A 13,278-nucleotide genomic window follows, 5' to 3' on the forward strand; every position below is an offset into this window, starting at 1 on the left:
TGCTGACATATGATAGACTGAGCTACAGAGCACTGCTGACATATGGTAAACTGAGCTATAAGCACTGCTGACATGGTAGACTGAGCTACAGAGCACTGCTGACATATGGCAGACTGGACTACAGAGCACTGCTGACATATGGCAAACTGAGCTACAGATTGCGAATCGAGAGAGAGAGGACCAGAAAGCTAGTCCTTATCCCCGGGGTTTATATGTGGTTTAATCAGAAGGAGACTAGCTCATGCATTACAAAATTTTGACAAAAGGACTCTAGTATGTTTCATCAGGGGGTGGGAACACCTGGTAAGTGTGCTCATGAAGCCCTCACCCACCAACCTAGTTGGTGGCATGCTTCATCATCGGGCCCACCCAGTGACACCTAGCGTGTCCCGGGTGTGCTTCGACGCCTGATTACAGCGGAGCAGGTATGTCGCTGAGTGTGCAGTGAAGAGTGTTATGAAAGTGATTTTAAAACGGCTTGGCGGGGTCCCAGTACCCGAGGGTAAATTAGACTTTAATACCTGGGCCACCGTCAGCGGTTAAAAATAAGGCTGTTGGATGTTAGAGGTGAGTTACGACCTCCTACATCCAGTGGTGGGTCAACATGTTTCAGCCAGTGCCTTATGAATATGCTGGCTTTCTTCAGGACCTATATAAAAAAAGTGTATGTGATTAAACTAGTGGGTGTGTAATTCAGACTATGTGTATACACGCCCTAAAGTGTTTTTCTATGTGTGAGAGGGGGATTCCCTTCTCAAAACACCTGTACATTTGACATATATGGACAAGGACAAAACATACAATGAAAAAAGAGAGTCACTGAAATGTATGGCATTATATACATCTGATTGCCGACACTATAGCGAGAGGAGTGCTGGCTATGGACGGCTATAGTGTAATGGTATTGGTGGTACCATTAGGGTGAAGTTCACACTTTTAGTTCGGGAGTGGAGTGGCTAAAACACGGTTTCCACATACATAGTGCATATGTGAGAAGAGGCGCAAGAGTTGGTTCTTACGCTAGTTTAGCAGTTTTTTGCTTCAAGGTTGAGGAGGGGCGAGGGGTTGACCCTGTGGGAAAGAAAGGTTTTGGCCACTCGCATTAGGAGACCTGTAGGGAAGGAAAGGTAGCGCTTACCAGTCGTAGTGGTGGTTGTTTCTCATACTCACAGCTTTTCTCGGCAGAGCCTGCTCTGGACCTGTAGTGCCTCCTTCGCATACCGGTAAGTAATGGCCGGTTCTGCCGAGTGTTATATACGGTGTTTGATTGGATAAGCATGTGCACCTGCATAGTGGGGGCAAGAGTAGAGAGACTCGAACTGCCGAGTCATGGTGCCTAATCGCGCGCCAGGGCGTTACTGTTATGCTACATGAAGTAGGTGCGCATGCGCGGAGCCCGTGGTGAGGAGTGCGCATGTGCGGGGCGCCAGGGCGTTGCTGTTACGCTACTCGAAATAAGCACGCATGCGCGGAGCCCGTGATTAGGGCTGCACATGTGTGGGCGGTAGTGTTGCCTACGCGCCTGCGCGTCGGGGTAAACATGTGCGAAGTGCACATAGTAACTGATGCGCATGCGCGGTGAGTGATACAAGCAGATGCGCGAGGTTTTTGAGAAGCAGAGTGCCAATATATGCGTTATGGGTCATAACGCCAAGGTGGCACTAATAAACTTTATCATCATGGGGGGCACCCTGTGTCCCAATACTCAGAACTGTGGGGCTCTATCTCCTAAGGAGATATGTTACAAAGGGATTCGAAGGTTGTTGTAATTAATGGTCAGATTACCCGCCCTGGGTTAGTGACCAGTCATGGTATGGTATAGTTCCTGAAGTCGTGGTCATGTCAGGGAGTTCCATGGGATGGCATCGTTGAGGCCCTGGGTTGCTGTTGAAAGGTGATATATCCATCGCTGTTGATTAAACCACAAACTGAGCTACAGAGCACTGCTGACATACGGCAGACTGAGCTACAGAGCACTGCTGACATACGGCAGACTGAGCTACAGAGCACTGCTGACATACGGCAGACTTAGCTACAGAGCACTGCTGACAAACGGCAGACTGAGCTACAGAACACTCATATGGTAGACTGAGCTACAGAGCACTGTTCAAATACGGTAAACAGCTACAGAGCACTGCTGGCATATGGTGACTGTGCTACAAAGCACTGCTGACATACGGTAGACTGAGCTACAGAGCACTGCTGACATATGGTGACTGTGCTACAAAGCACTGCTGACATACGGTAGACTGAGCTACAGAGCACTGCTGACATACGGTAAACTGAGCTACAGAGCACTGCTGACACAGTAAACTGAGCTACATAGCACTGCTGACATACGGTAGACTGAGCAAGGTACATGGCTGACAAATTGTGGACTATGGTGTGACACCTACCTCTACCGTTAGTTCCAACTTTCTTGGGTTGATAATTGTAATCATATAGCGCTTACTACCCCTGAAGAGACTTCAAAGCACTTTGACAAGTAGAACACTACTCCAGAACCCAAAAAGATTAGTATAGGGAAATATGGTTTACATGCCAGTCTGGTAGTTGGATTGAAAAGGATAATGGAGGGAAAGAAGAGGAAAGAGTCTAGTACTTGTTTATTGGTAGATCATAGTAGTAAAATGAGGTTTGGAATGATGAGTGAAAGGATAGATGGCTCATTGATTTATCTATTAAATATTAAACATACCCTGGCATACTTTTTTATGGTTCAGTTTGATGCTGCTGTGCAGCATTTCAATAGCACCGGCGCAGGAGCAGATCAATAGGGTCAAATAAAGTTACACGAGTTACAAATTACATAGTTTTATTTAAATATTAGTAAATTCACAAACTAAAACCAAGAGGGTTCCAAAAAAAAAACCACACAAGAACATTAATGTTCATCTTCACATCCAAGCTGTCCATGAATAAAAGAAATTCACCGGGCGGGGTTACTGCACATTCCATCGCCAGTAGAACGTTTAGTGGTGGGCGGATTAACAAGAGGAACAGCAGCACTTTCCTTAGCTGGTGACCAGGAGAAGTTCATCATTTTCCACCTTTTTCTGACCATTCTTTGTAGCCACCAGCATAGTTCTGGACCCTGTAATTACACATTGTACACAAAAAGTGACTGATTAAAACTTTGGATACTAAATTTGATATTGTCAACATTGAAGAGCTTTCAAAACAATTTAAGAGAGTGAGAAGCAAAGACGGAAAATAAAGTTAGAAACATTTTTAAAAAGAAGACAAGTTAGCTGCTACATACAGGCTGAGGGGATATATATCTAGTAGAAAAAAGACAGAGGAAGAGACTACATCAGGAGTAAGAGAAAGTAGATGTAAAAGTAAAGAACTGTATAGACACTCCAAAAAATAATTTAGAAAAGGAGAGGACAAGTCAAAACTGGATGTCAAAAGTTCTGCTATGGCTCCAAGAATGTTTTTGGGATGCAACCCAAGAATCAATAATGTATGTCTGTGACTCCAAACTCTTCCATCTTTAAGGACTGAATGGCACCTCACTTTCTTAACATTAATAATTCTACACAAAGTTTCTTTTTTACGTATTCACCTCACTTACTTTTAATTTAGTTTTAATTTCTTCTCTGAACCATTTGGCACTACTCCTATTCTTTCTGAAAGCATTAATATTTAGATGTTTTTTGTAAGATCCCTCTTTTAGCTTTCAGGTGCATATCAGAAGCTGGTCAAAATGTGTTCATGTTATTCCCTATTTTGCACCTGCATTTTTTTTCTTTCTTCCAGCAGATTCCCATTACCCGTTCATGCTCTAGTGGTCTGCAGACTGGGCAGCCGAAACCACTCCACAGTAATCCGTGTGTCCCCCTTAATGGTTGGCCTTCAAGGTCCTCCATGGTTGTGGGCGGGTGGTGTTTTTGTTTAGCCACCTACAGCCCATTGAAACTTGTTACCTGCCCGCTGTTGCAAATCCTACTTTTTAGGTCTGAGTTTCGACCGTGCAGCTATCAAACAGACCTATTACTAACAATAAAGAGAGGGCTTTGAGTCTGCCCTTTCAACCAATGGCTTTCTTCGAACACCCTCTTTTAGCCACTGGCTTGAGACTTAGTCAATTACTTATTGGATCCAAACAGTAGCGCATCAATCTCTCACCTAATGCTATTGGCTGTTTGGGTGTATTGTTCCACCTCACTCCAGTGCTTTCATCAAACTGCGTGAGGGACTGCTTTACATCTGTAGCGCTCTCTGTCCACTGCCTCTCTCTCACTTCGCTTTTATGTGCTGAAGCTGAATGTGTTAGCGTAGTAAACCCAGACCTATGGGCTTAACCATTGCTTTGAGAAAAGCTTTTCCGTCTTTTCCTTCCCATCACTGACTGATCAGACAATGCCAGGTTCCAGGTGAAAGCTGGGATTTCTCTGCATGTTCTGCCTCCTATGATATTTCACTCATTGTTTTTCTATTCTGGATTTGCCAGAACGATTTGATTTTTGTTGTCATATTTGTATTCAATTTCCATAGGACAGTTTAAAGCATTCCACGATGTTTCTGGCTGACAAAATTTCACTATAACAAAAAATAAAGCTAGTTTCCTCCTTCCTCATGTGTCCAACGATTACAGAGGCTTTGATTTTAATTTGAAACTATTCACACTATTTGTTATCCTTTCCTTGCCAAGAGCCTTTGAGAACAGTAACAGACCCGAGCTGAGGGTAACAAACATAAAAGCAATAAGCGTTAAAGTGAAAAGAGACTGCCTCGAAGGAGAAAGGGAAATAAAGGAGGAGAGATCAGTAGAGTGTCAAGGAAGATGGGGGCATATTATCAAGAACGGCGTTAAAATTATCGCCGCTTTAGCGGCAGGAAACTGCTGCTAAAGCGGCGATAATGGGCTTGATAATATGCCCTTGAGAATTCCCATGGAAGCCCAGGTTCACACCAGAACATGGGCTTCTATGGGAATTCACAAGGGCATATTATCAAGCCCATTATCGCCGCTTTAGCTGCAGTTTCCTCCCGCTAATGCGGCAATAATTTTAACGCCGTTCTTGATAATATGCCCCATGGTTCTCCACATGTAAAGTAAACTGGACAGAGAAATCAAACTGCAAACATTTGCATCTAGGAATCGCCAGTTGGATGGACATTAGCAAAGTAAAAATATGATTATGTATACCATGGGAAGCTTATTTTCCAATTGCACAGGCTAAAATGAATTTTTGAAGATAAGAAATAAGAAAAGTATGACCATCCACAAAAACCCTCGAAGTAGCCAGATTCAAAGGAACAAACATGCCACATGACGCCTTGCTTCCTTAGACTAAAGCTAAACCAGAGCTACAACCTGCCTTTTATTGCATGCCTAAATCTGTTGTGGTATGCCTTTAGCTTACTAGGATTGCAGATCATATTCACAGATCCAGGCACGTGCAGAGTCTTTGTGATAGGACATTGTCAACAGGACCTGGGCATCTTGTAGGAACCAGCAGACCCTAAGTAGCTATCACATCACTGCGATACTCAAATGTGCACTGGGGAGATTAAGAAAATCTGTACAAATTGCAGAGGAAGGTGGTCGATCACATAAGGTGCCCCTACTTTGCAAATCCCTGAGCCATGGCAATCTCAGCAGCCCGTGCGCCCCTTCGGCCCATCTGACAGTGCACGACGATGTTGTCTCCTGGCGTCGGTTTGTTCACAGCATATTTTTTCTTAAAGTCTTCGGGGTCCATTTTCAGAGCTTGGTCGATCTCATCAACTAAGGGAAAGAACAAACAAGACAATGGTTTAACTGGACCACAAGACCCACCTACTTATCTTCCTATGAGCAATAGTTATACGGTCATATTTGTTTCAGCAATGGATGGGGTCTTCCAGGAAATGAAATATAGAAACTGGGTACCTAAGAGCATGGTAGGCCATCATATTTATACAGTACACATTCTGCCATTAGTATGCAGGGCCGGTCTGGGAACCCAAAGCAGCCCTAGCAATGTTGTAGGAACAGCGGTGTGCAAATGTGAAGCACTGCTACTTTTGGTACTGGGGGCTTATATTGCAGCACTTTAACACAAAACTGACCCCCACTGCTGCAAAACTGGCCCCACCCTTGCAGTCTCCAGGAAAAATGCCAAATGCTTGCTACGCCCAGACCCGCCCTGTTATTATGGCCTGGCAGAAGCCAGTGGTGAGAGATTATTGTTAATCCTGCAGGGCGGACGGTGTGCTAGGCTGCCTCTGGTGTTGTGAATTGGGCAAGAGGGTTTTATTTAGAAGACTACAACCATGTTGGGGCGTGCTTGGAACTCGGAGACACCAAGGAGCAGTTGGTGCAGAGCAGAACTGGCAAGAGACATAGAAACATTCTAATGAAGATCCCAATTCACACACACAATTCCAAAATGTAACCATCTAGGTTCGGGCAGAATAACCTCAAACTACATAAAAGAGTTGTCCAGGGTGATATTCCCCAGGGTAATACTGTCCCGGTCAATGCCAAGCGGCCCAGTATATCACACACAGTATTCCTGAGTGCTGGAATACCAAGCCTGTTTTCATTAGCTGCAGAAACACACCCTTTATTTTACTCAGCCAGTGAAACAACTCCTGCTCCTGCCACCAGTGGGAGAGAATGTTCTGCCAAGACCTGATCTGACAGACCACCTCCACTCTGATTTTCAATCTGCTAAGAGCAGGTAGTAAATATGGGTGGAAAAGTGCTTGGAATCACTGAAAACCTGCACAAATGGTTATTTCCCGATCAGTGCTTAACTTGTAAAAAAATAAATAAGTGCCATGACCCTTCTCGGAAGGCCACTGCAGCCTGCACCACGCATTGCCCCTGCCAGCGCTGCCAATGACAGTACCAACATAACACCTAACCATCGCACTCATACAAGTGTGACAATTCGGACTATTTCAGGCCACACAAAGCTATAATAAGGGCGTGAGAGGCTGGTATTATTCATGTTCAATGTGATTTGACTTAATAAACACAGTTGTTGGGCTCATCCCAAAATTAAACAGACAACGCTACCATGTGGTGAACGGTCATTAGAGTGCTGACAATCAAGTGCCGGTGCCGAGCACTGGGAACCACTTGCTCAAATTAAGCACTGCCCCCATTTCAGAGACAACATGTAATGTATGTAATGTATGTGGTCTTGTAAAGCGCACTGCTGCCCTGAGGCGTTGTGGCGCTGTAGACCGCTGGGGAACCCGTCCTGGCTATCCCTGTGAGATGGTCCCTACTGGGTATCTCCAAGGTGAAACCAGGCATCCCCGGCGAATGTGGGGGGCCGTTGTAGAGATGAGGACACCTAATGCCCAGAGTTGCCGAGTGTGATCCCTGGTTAGAGTAGGCACCGAGGCGAGAATTATCGAGTCCGCTGACCCTGGTCCACGACTAAGCATGGGCGGAAAATCCGTTTCGCTCGCGGATTTTGCGGATTTTCGGTAAATTCGCAATCCGCGAGATTCGCGAATCTCCCGCAAAATCCGCGAGCAGCGGATTTTATGGCTTGCTCGCACTGTTCGCGTGAGTTTGCGGCTTCCCAGTACAACTTCGCGCCCCGCGAATAAGCGCAAAATTGCAGAAATACGATCTTAGCAAAACTGAAACTACTTACCAGGTTCAAAAGTTCAGGCTCATCATTAGTAGCCATTTCCTGTAGTGCTTCCTGAGGGGCCCCTCCAGAGTTCAGTTGCCAGTTGCAACTATTATGTGACCCTGCTCTGAACCTCAGAATAGTTACACATATGCCACAAAGGTCCTGAATTACAGCTAAGGGAGACAAGCAGGAGCCAGGCTGGAAGTTCAAATCCATTAATCAGCCCCTAATTCATTATTGTCAGTTGGGGCAGGGCAGGTGTTGTAACTAATTTTGCAACAATGAAAGCACTTAGCAAGTGCAAAAGATCACTAATCAGGAAGCACTAAGGAAGCAGGTGCCAGCTAAAAAAATATTCTGTGACACATTAATCAGCCCCAAATTAATTCAGGTCACTTGAGGCAGGGAAGGTGTGCTTGCTTTGCCACAATAATGTACACTGACTGGACAACCAGAGGGTGCTGTGATGAAACAGAGGGTGGCATGGGTGGGCCAGAGGGTGGCATGAGTAGTCAGAGAGTGGCAGTGGTGACAGAGTGGCAGTGATGAAGAAGAGTGTCCCAAACAGGCTGGACACGTAGAAACAACAAGTTTGCGAAACTTGCGACCCGACAGGTAAGTTCGCGTTTGCAAAATTGTACAAAACCCTCGCGAACTGGCAGAAACCCGCGCGAACACACAAAAAAAAAAAAAATTGCGAGAATTCGCGGATTTTGCGAATTGCGAGTTCGCAAATCCGCAAAATTCGCGAACGCGAGATTCGCAAAATTCGCCCATGCTTATCCACGACCCTGCCGCGTCGGGAATTGAACCCTGGTCCCGGGCCGTTCTCTGCTTCCGGGTCTGCGGCCTCTAACCAGTGAGCCACACCACACATAACGATGTTTCACTATGAAGTTACAATTGTTTTTTTTGTTTTTGCATTCACCTACATTTCTACTACTGTGCCAGGAAATGTGCATGAATGAAAGGCTTCCTTCCAGGTGTTATACTGGAAATGTTATGTGACTTGTGTGGCACTAGATCCCTGCTATTCAATTGTACATTGATGCTCAAAGTACCACCCTGGGTCCACATGTGGCCCTCCTGACATTTTCATGTGGCATACTAGTCAACAGCAGCATTGGGCTGCTGTTTACTCAACTCCGCATTAACATTAAAAAGACGTTAAACATATGGGCAAGTATTTCCTTAACAGTTAATTGAAGTGAAAGACAAGAAGTAACTAGGGTGTCCCGCACTGCTGAACTCTGGTAGCAGTTCTTGTAGTAAACATGTAAAATATGATTAAGACTCTTCAAAATTCAAAAAGTGTATTTCATTTAGATGCTACACTATTTCACCTTAGTACATCAGATTAGATTAGTGCATTGGAAAGTATATGTTTTTAATGCCATTGTTTTTAAACATGAATTTAAGAATATTAATCTACCCCAACCCGACAACAATGCAAATAGTGAACAAAGAGGCAAGTTGGTTCTTATATGCACGCTTTGGTTGGCCTGGGTTGCTATTTATTATACATGAACAACATCATGGTTTATCAAATCTAAACCTAGGAGAAGGTTTTGTATAGCACACATCCTGAAGTCATGTATTTCGAGGTCCTGTTATATGTGATAATATAGAAAAGGGAAGGGAAAGTGAAATACATCAATTGGCTACAATCACAGTGTTTGGCCAAATTGGGGAAGACAGGATTGACCCCAGGTTTTGTAGTTTCACATTGTGCTGTTGAGCCGCTAGCTGTACAAGGCCTGCTTCCTCTGCACTGATCCCCCCCACCACCACCCACCGCCAAACTACAGGCATCAGTGCAGCCTTCCGTCACACCACAGACCAAACTCTTTGGCCCCTTGAAAAATGTTTGCGGGTACCTGTGCTATGGAACATATTGAAATTGAAGATAATTTGTACAGCGCAACTAAAACCCTAAGGTGTCAAGGCGCCTATCAAAATAAATCCGAAAAGATGGCAGATCAGACTATGCATATGCGAGCGCGAAGAGACGGGTCTTCAGGGCTTTTCTGAAAAGCTGCAGAGTGGGGAGGGACCTCAATTCCATGGGAAGACCGTTCCACCACTTGGGTGCAAGATTGGAGAAGGCTTTACCTCCCCATCGAGCTTTTCTGATACGCGGGACAGATAGAAGAGCCTGATTAGAGGAACGTAAGATCCTGCAAGGACTATAGCAGGACAGGATAAATCCGATTCCTATAGAGCTATTTTTTGCTAAGGTCCTATAGATTAAGCACAGGGTTTTGAACAGAATGCGGTCCTCCATTGGGAGCCAATGGAGCCGTTTCCTGGCCAGCGTGGCCGAGGTGCCCCGAGGCAGATCCAGAGCGAACCTGGCCGCTGCATTCTGGACCACCTGCAAGCGCTGCAGCAGGCTTTTATTCAGTCCCGCGTACAGCGCATTGCAGTAGTCCAGACGAGAGCCCACTAGGGCCACTGCCAGTTGTTTCCTAGCCTGCTGTGAAAGGTAGTGCCTAATCTTCCTCAGTATGCGTAGAATGCCCCAGCAGGTGGCAATAGTCCTGTTTACCTGTTGACACATACTGAGGGAAGGATCGATCACCACCCCAAGATTTTTAGCAGATGACGCAGGGACAGGACATGCTCCAAGTGAGTCCCGCCACCAGTCAGTTGACCATACCTCCTCCTTGCCTCCAAACACCATCACTTCAGTCTTCTCCCCATTCAGTTTCAGTGAATTGTGAATCATCCACTGTCCAACCGCCTCCATACAAGATCTAAAATTGGAGGCAGTCGTAGTAACTGACCGGGAGAGAGAGACGAGGATCTGGGTGTCATCCGCATAGGAAACTACCTCCATCCCAAAAGATCTAATAAGTCTGGCAAGGGGGGTCACATAGATGTTAAAAAGGGTCGGGCTAAGCGCCGACCCCTGAGGGACCCCACATTGCACAGACAGGGATGGAGATAGAAACCTACCCAGCTTCACTCTTTGCTCTCGCTTGTCGAGGAAAGAAGTGAGTAGAGCCAGTGCCTCCCCCTGAACCCCAATCTCCATCAGGCGAGATGTTAGCACTGAGGGAGAGAGGGTATCGAAGGCGGCAGTAAGGTCTAAGAGGATCAGGAGGGAGGTCTGCCCCCCATCCACACACATGCGGATATTATCCAGTACTATGGTGAGGGCAGACTCTGTACTATGTTCCCTCCTGAATCCATGCTGGGAAGGGTCCAAACAGCCAGAATTTTCCACGAAGGCAGCAAGATGTTTATTCAGATGGATTTCTAACATCTTCGCGGGGGCTGGGAGCAGTGAGATGGGGCGGAAATTCTTTAACACCCCAGGGTCGAGAGAGGGTTTCTTGAGTAAAGGTCTTAACATAAAACTCTGACTCCACAAATGGAAGAGACTGCTGTGAAAAAGCCTTTTTTTCTCCATAGGAAAAACTCAAGGTGATCTGTCCCCTTTCCTATCATGTAAGGGGAATTCCTCCAGCTATTTCCAACTGTTTATATCCATGTTGGAAAAGGTGAGAGAAGAGTTTTGGGAATGTCCGCAAACACAGATGTTGTTGGCGTTCTCATACTTCCCAACAAACCATGGTCAATCAATCAAAACACTTGTATAGCGCGCTACTCACCCGGGAGGGTCTCAAGGCGCTTGGGGGAGGGGGGCCGCTACTGCTCGAATAGCCAGGTCTTGAGTTGTCTCCTGAAGGCGAGGTGGTCCTTGGTCAGCCGAAGGTGGGTGGGGAGGGAGTTCCAAGTCTTGGCCGCTAGGTAGGAGAAGGATCTGCCTCCGGCGGTGGCTCTTCGGATGCGTGGTACGGCGGCGAGGCTAGCGGACCGTAGCTGGCGGGTGGGCGTGTGGAAGGTCAGGCGGTCGTTGAGGTACTTGGGGCCCAGGTTGTGGAGAGACTTGTGTGCGTGGGTGAGGAGTCTGAACGTGATCCTCTTGTTGACGGGGAGCCAGTGCAGGTTCCTCAGGTGGCTGGAGATGTGGCTGCGTCGAGGGATGTCCAGGATGAATCGGGCGGAGGCGTTCTGGATTCGTTGTAGTCTTTTCTGTAGCTTGGCTGTGGTTCCGGCGTAGAGGGTGTTTCCGTAGTCCAGCCGGCTAGTGACGAGGGCCTGGGTGACCGTCTTCCTGGTTTCGATCGGGATCCATCGGAAGATCTTGCGGAACATGCGGAGGGTGTGGAAGCATGAAGAGGAGACGGCGTTGACTTGTCTGGTCATCGAGAGGGAGGAGTCCAGGATGAAGCCCAGGTTGTGTGCGTGGTCTGTCGGCTTGGGGGCGGTGCCCAGGGCTGGGGGCCACCAGGAGTCGTACCAGGCGGAGGGTGATGGTCCAAGGATGAGGACTTCCGTCTTGTCTGAGTTCAGTCTGGAACACCCTCTTACATAACCCTGAGTCAGATTTCCTACTGTAAGTTTCTCCCCACTGGTGGCAGGGAATTTCCAGTAGTAAATGCATTTACACCCACCAGGAATTCCAGGAAGGTGTAAAAGGGTATTTTGGGCTGTAAACTTGTAATTATGGAGAGAAATACTTTGGTAAATGGAATCCATTGTGTGTAAAAAGTTAGGTATAATATGTGTGGGTGTACAGTTTACCTGGGGTATGGACACTGGGGGTGTACAATGTTGAAGGTGTGTGTGAAGTTTTAAGAATGCTCAGAGATGCAATATAAGGAACGAACCACTACTTTCCGTCTTCCTTCACGCCCCAGGAGGATGCTGGGGTGGCTTAAACACTCGCCACTGAAATCTGTAGAGATCTCAAAAAGAAAAAAAATCAAACCCGCCAGGGCCACCTTTAAACTTCTTCAATTTTGAGGTCTGCATATCTGGATGGAGTAAAAACTATTATTTACAGTGCTTAGACATGATGGGAGAGCAGTAGAACATTTTTTTTAGATCATGCAATGAGCGTACAGAACCAACTGTGCAACACTGGGTCTCAAGCCAGTTTCTTCACACTTCTTTATGAACGCAGAGCAACGAACTGTTATGAAAAACATGGGCAATCAGACCCCAGTTCCAGTCCCTTCTCCAGTTTCACGGAGTGTCTGAAATTAAAATGCATGCAATTGTGCACAGATTACTCATCTAGGGAAAATGATCGCCAAGAAAGAAAAAAAGTGTGACTCTTTACCTGGAATATTAACAGAGCTCGGGATTTTCCCATTGGAGACCTCCTCCGGCGATCTCACGTCGAAAATTGGAACTTTCCCAGTCACTTTCTTCAGATCTTCATATGAAATAACTTTAACTTGTTGGGAAACAATTAGAAAAGAAAAAGAAATCCAAAAATTAAAATCTGTATACAACTTTCAAACGGAAAAACTGGTGGATTTCCCAAACACGTGAACCCACAAAGATTTTGCATCGATGACCCTTGGGTAGTAACAATGGGATGTGATTGGTAACTGGAGCCCCTATGGAAGGGCGACACTCCGGTTATTTTGAGGAAAAATGGCTGCTTTATTCGGAAGCAAGCATTCTTGGCTGAACTGTTTAGTCTAGGTGTCCCTAACAGCAGGGCTTTAAGTGGGCCGGGTCTCACCAGATCTGAGCACCAGTGTTTTTTTTTTAAGGAGGCCTCGAAATGGGTCTCTATCGGGCTCTGCTTTGTGCCGTGGCAGGCGGTCGTTTTTTTTCGAGCGTTGTAGGGGAAGAGAAATCCTTTAAAGAGAGTCATTTTCTCTCT

The 13,278-nt window shown here is 46.2% G+C and overlaps 1 protein-coding gene across 1 annotated transcript in view; it reads right to left on the bottom strand.

The window, feature by feature from the left end:
- Positions 1–2,798: 2,798 nt before the first annotated feature.
- Positions 2,799–13,278, bottom strand: part of TSTD1 (thiosulfate sulfurtransferase like domain containing 1) — a 61,978-nt gene continuing 51,498 nt past the window's right edge. The window contains exons 2-4 of the mRNA XM_086945399.1: positions 12,724–12,840; positions 5,578–5,737; positions 2,799–3,094 (exon numbers count right to left, since the gene is read on the bottom strand). Of these exons, the coding sequence (XP_086801525.1) occupies positions 3,040–3,094; positions 5,578–5,737; positions 12,724–12,840 (332 nt within the window). The 3' untranslated portion in view covers positions 2,799–3,039. The remainder of the gene's footprint in view (positions 3,095–5,577; positions 5,738–12,723; positions 12,841–13,278) is intronic.

This window comes from Lissotriton vulgaris, chromosome 12 (assembly GCF_964263255.1).
Source record: "Lissotriton vulgaris chromosome 12, aLisVul1.2, whole genome shotgun sequence".
Lineage (NCBI taxonomy): Eukaryota > Metazoa > Chordata > Amphibia > Caudata > Salamandridae > Lissotriton > Lissotriton vulgaris.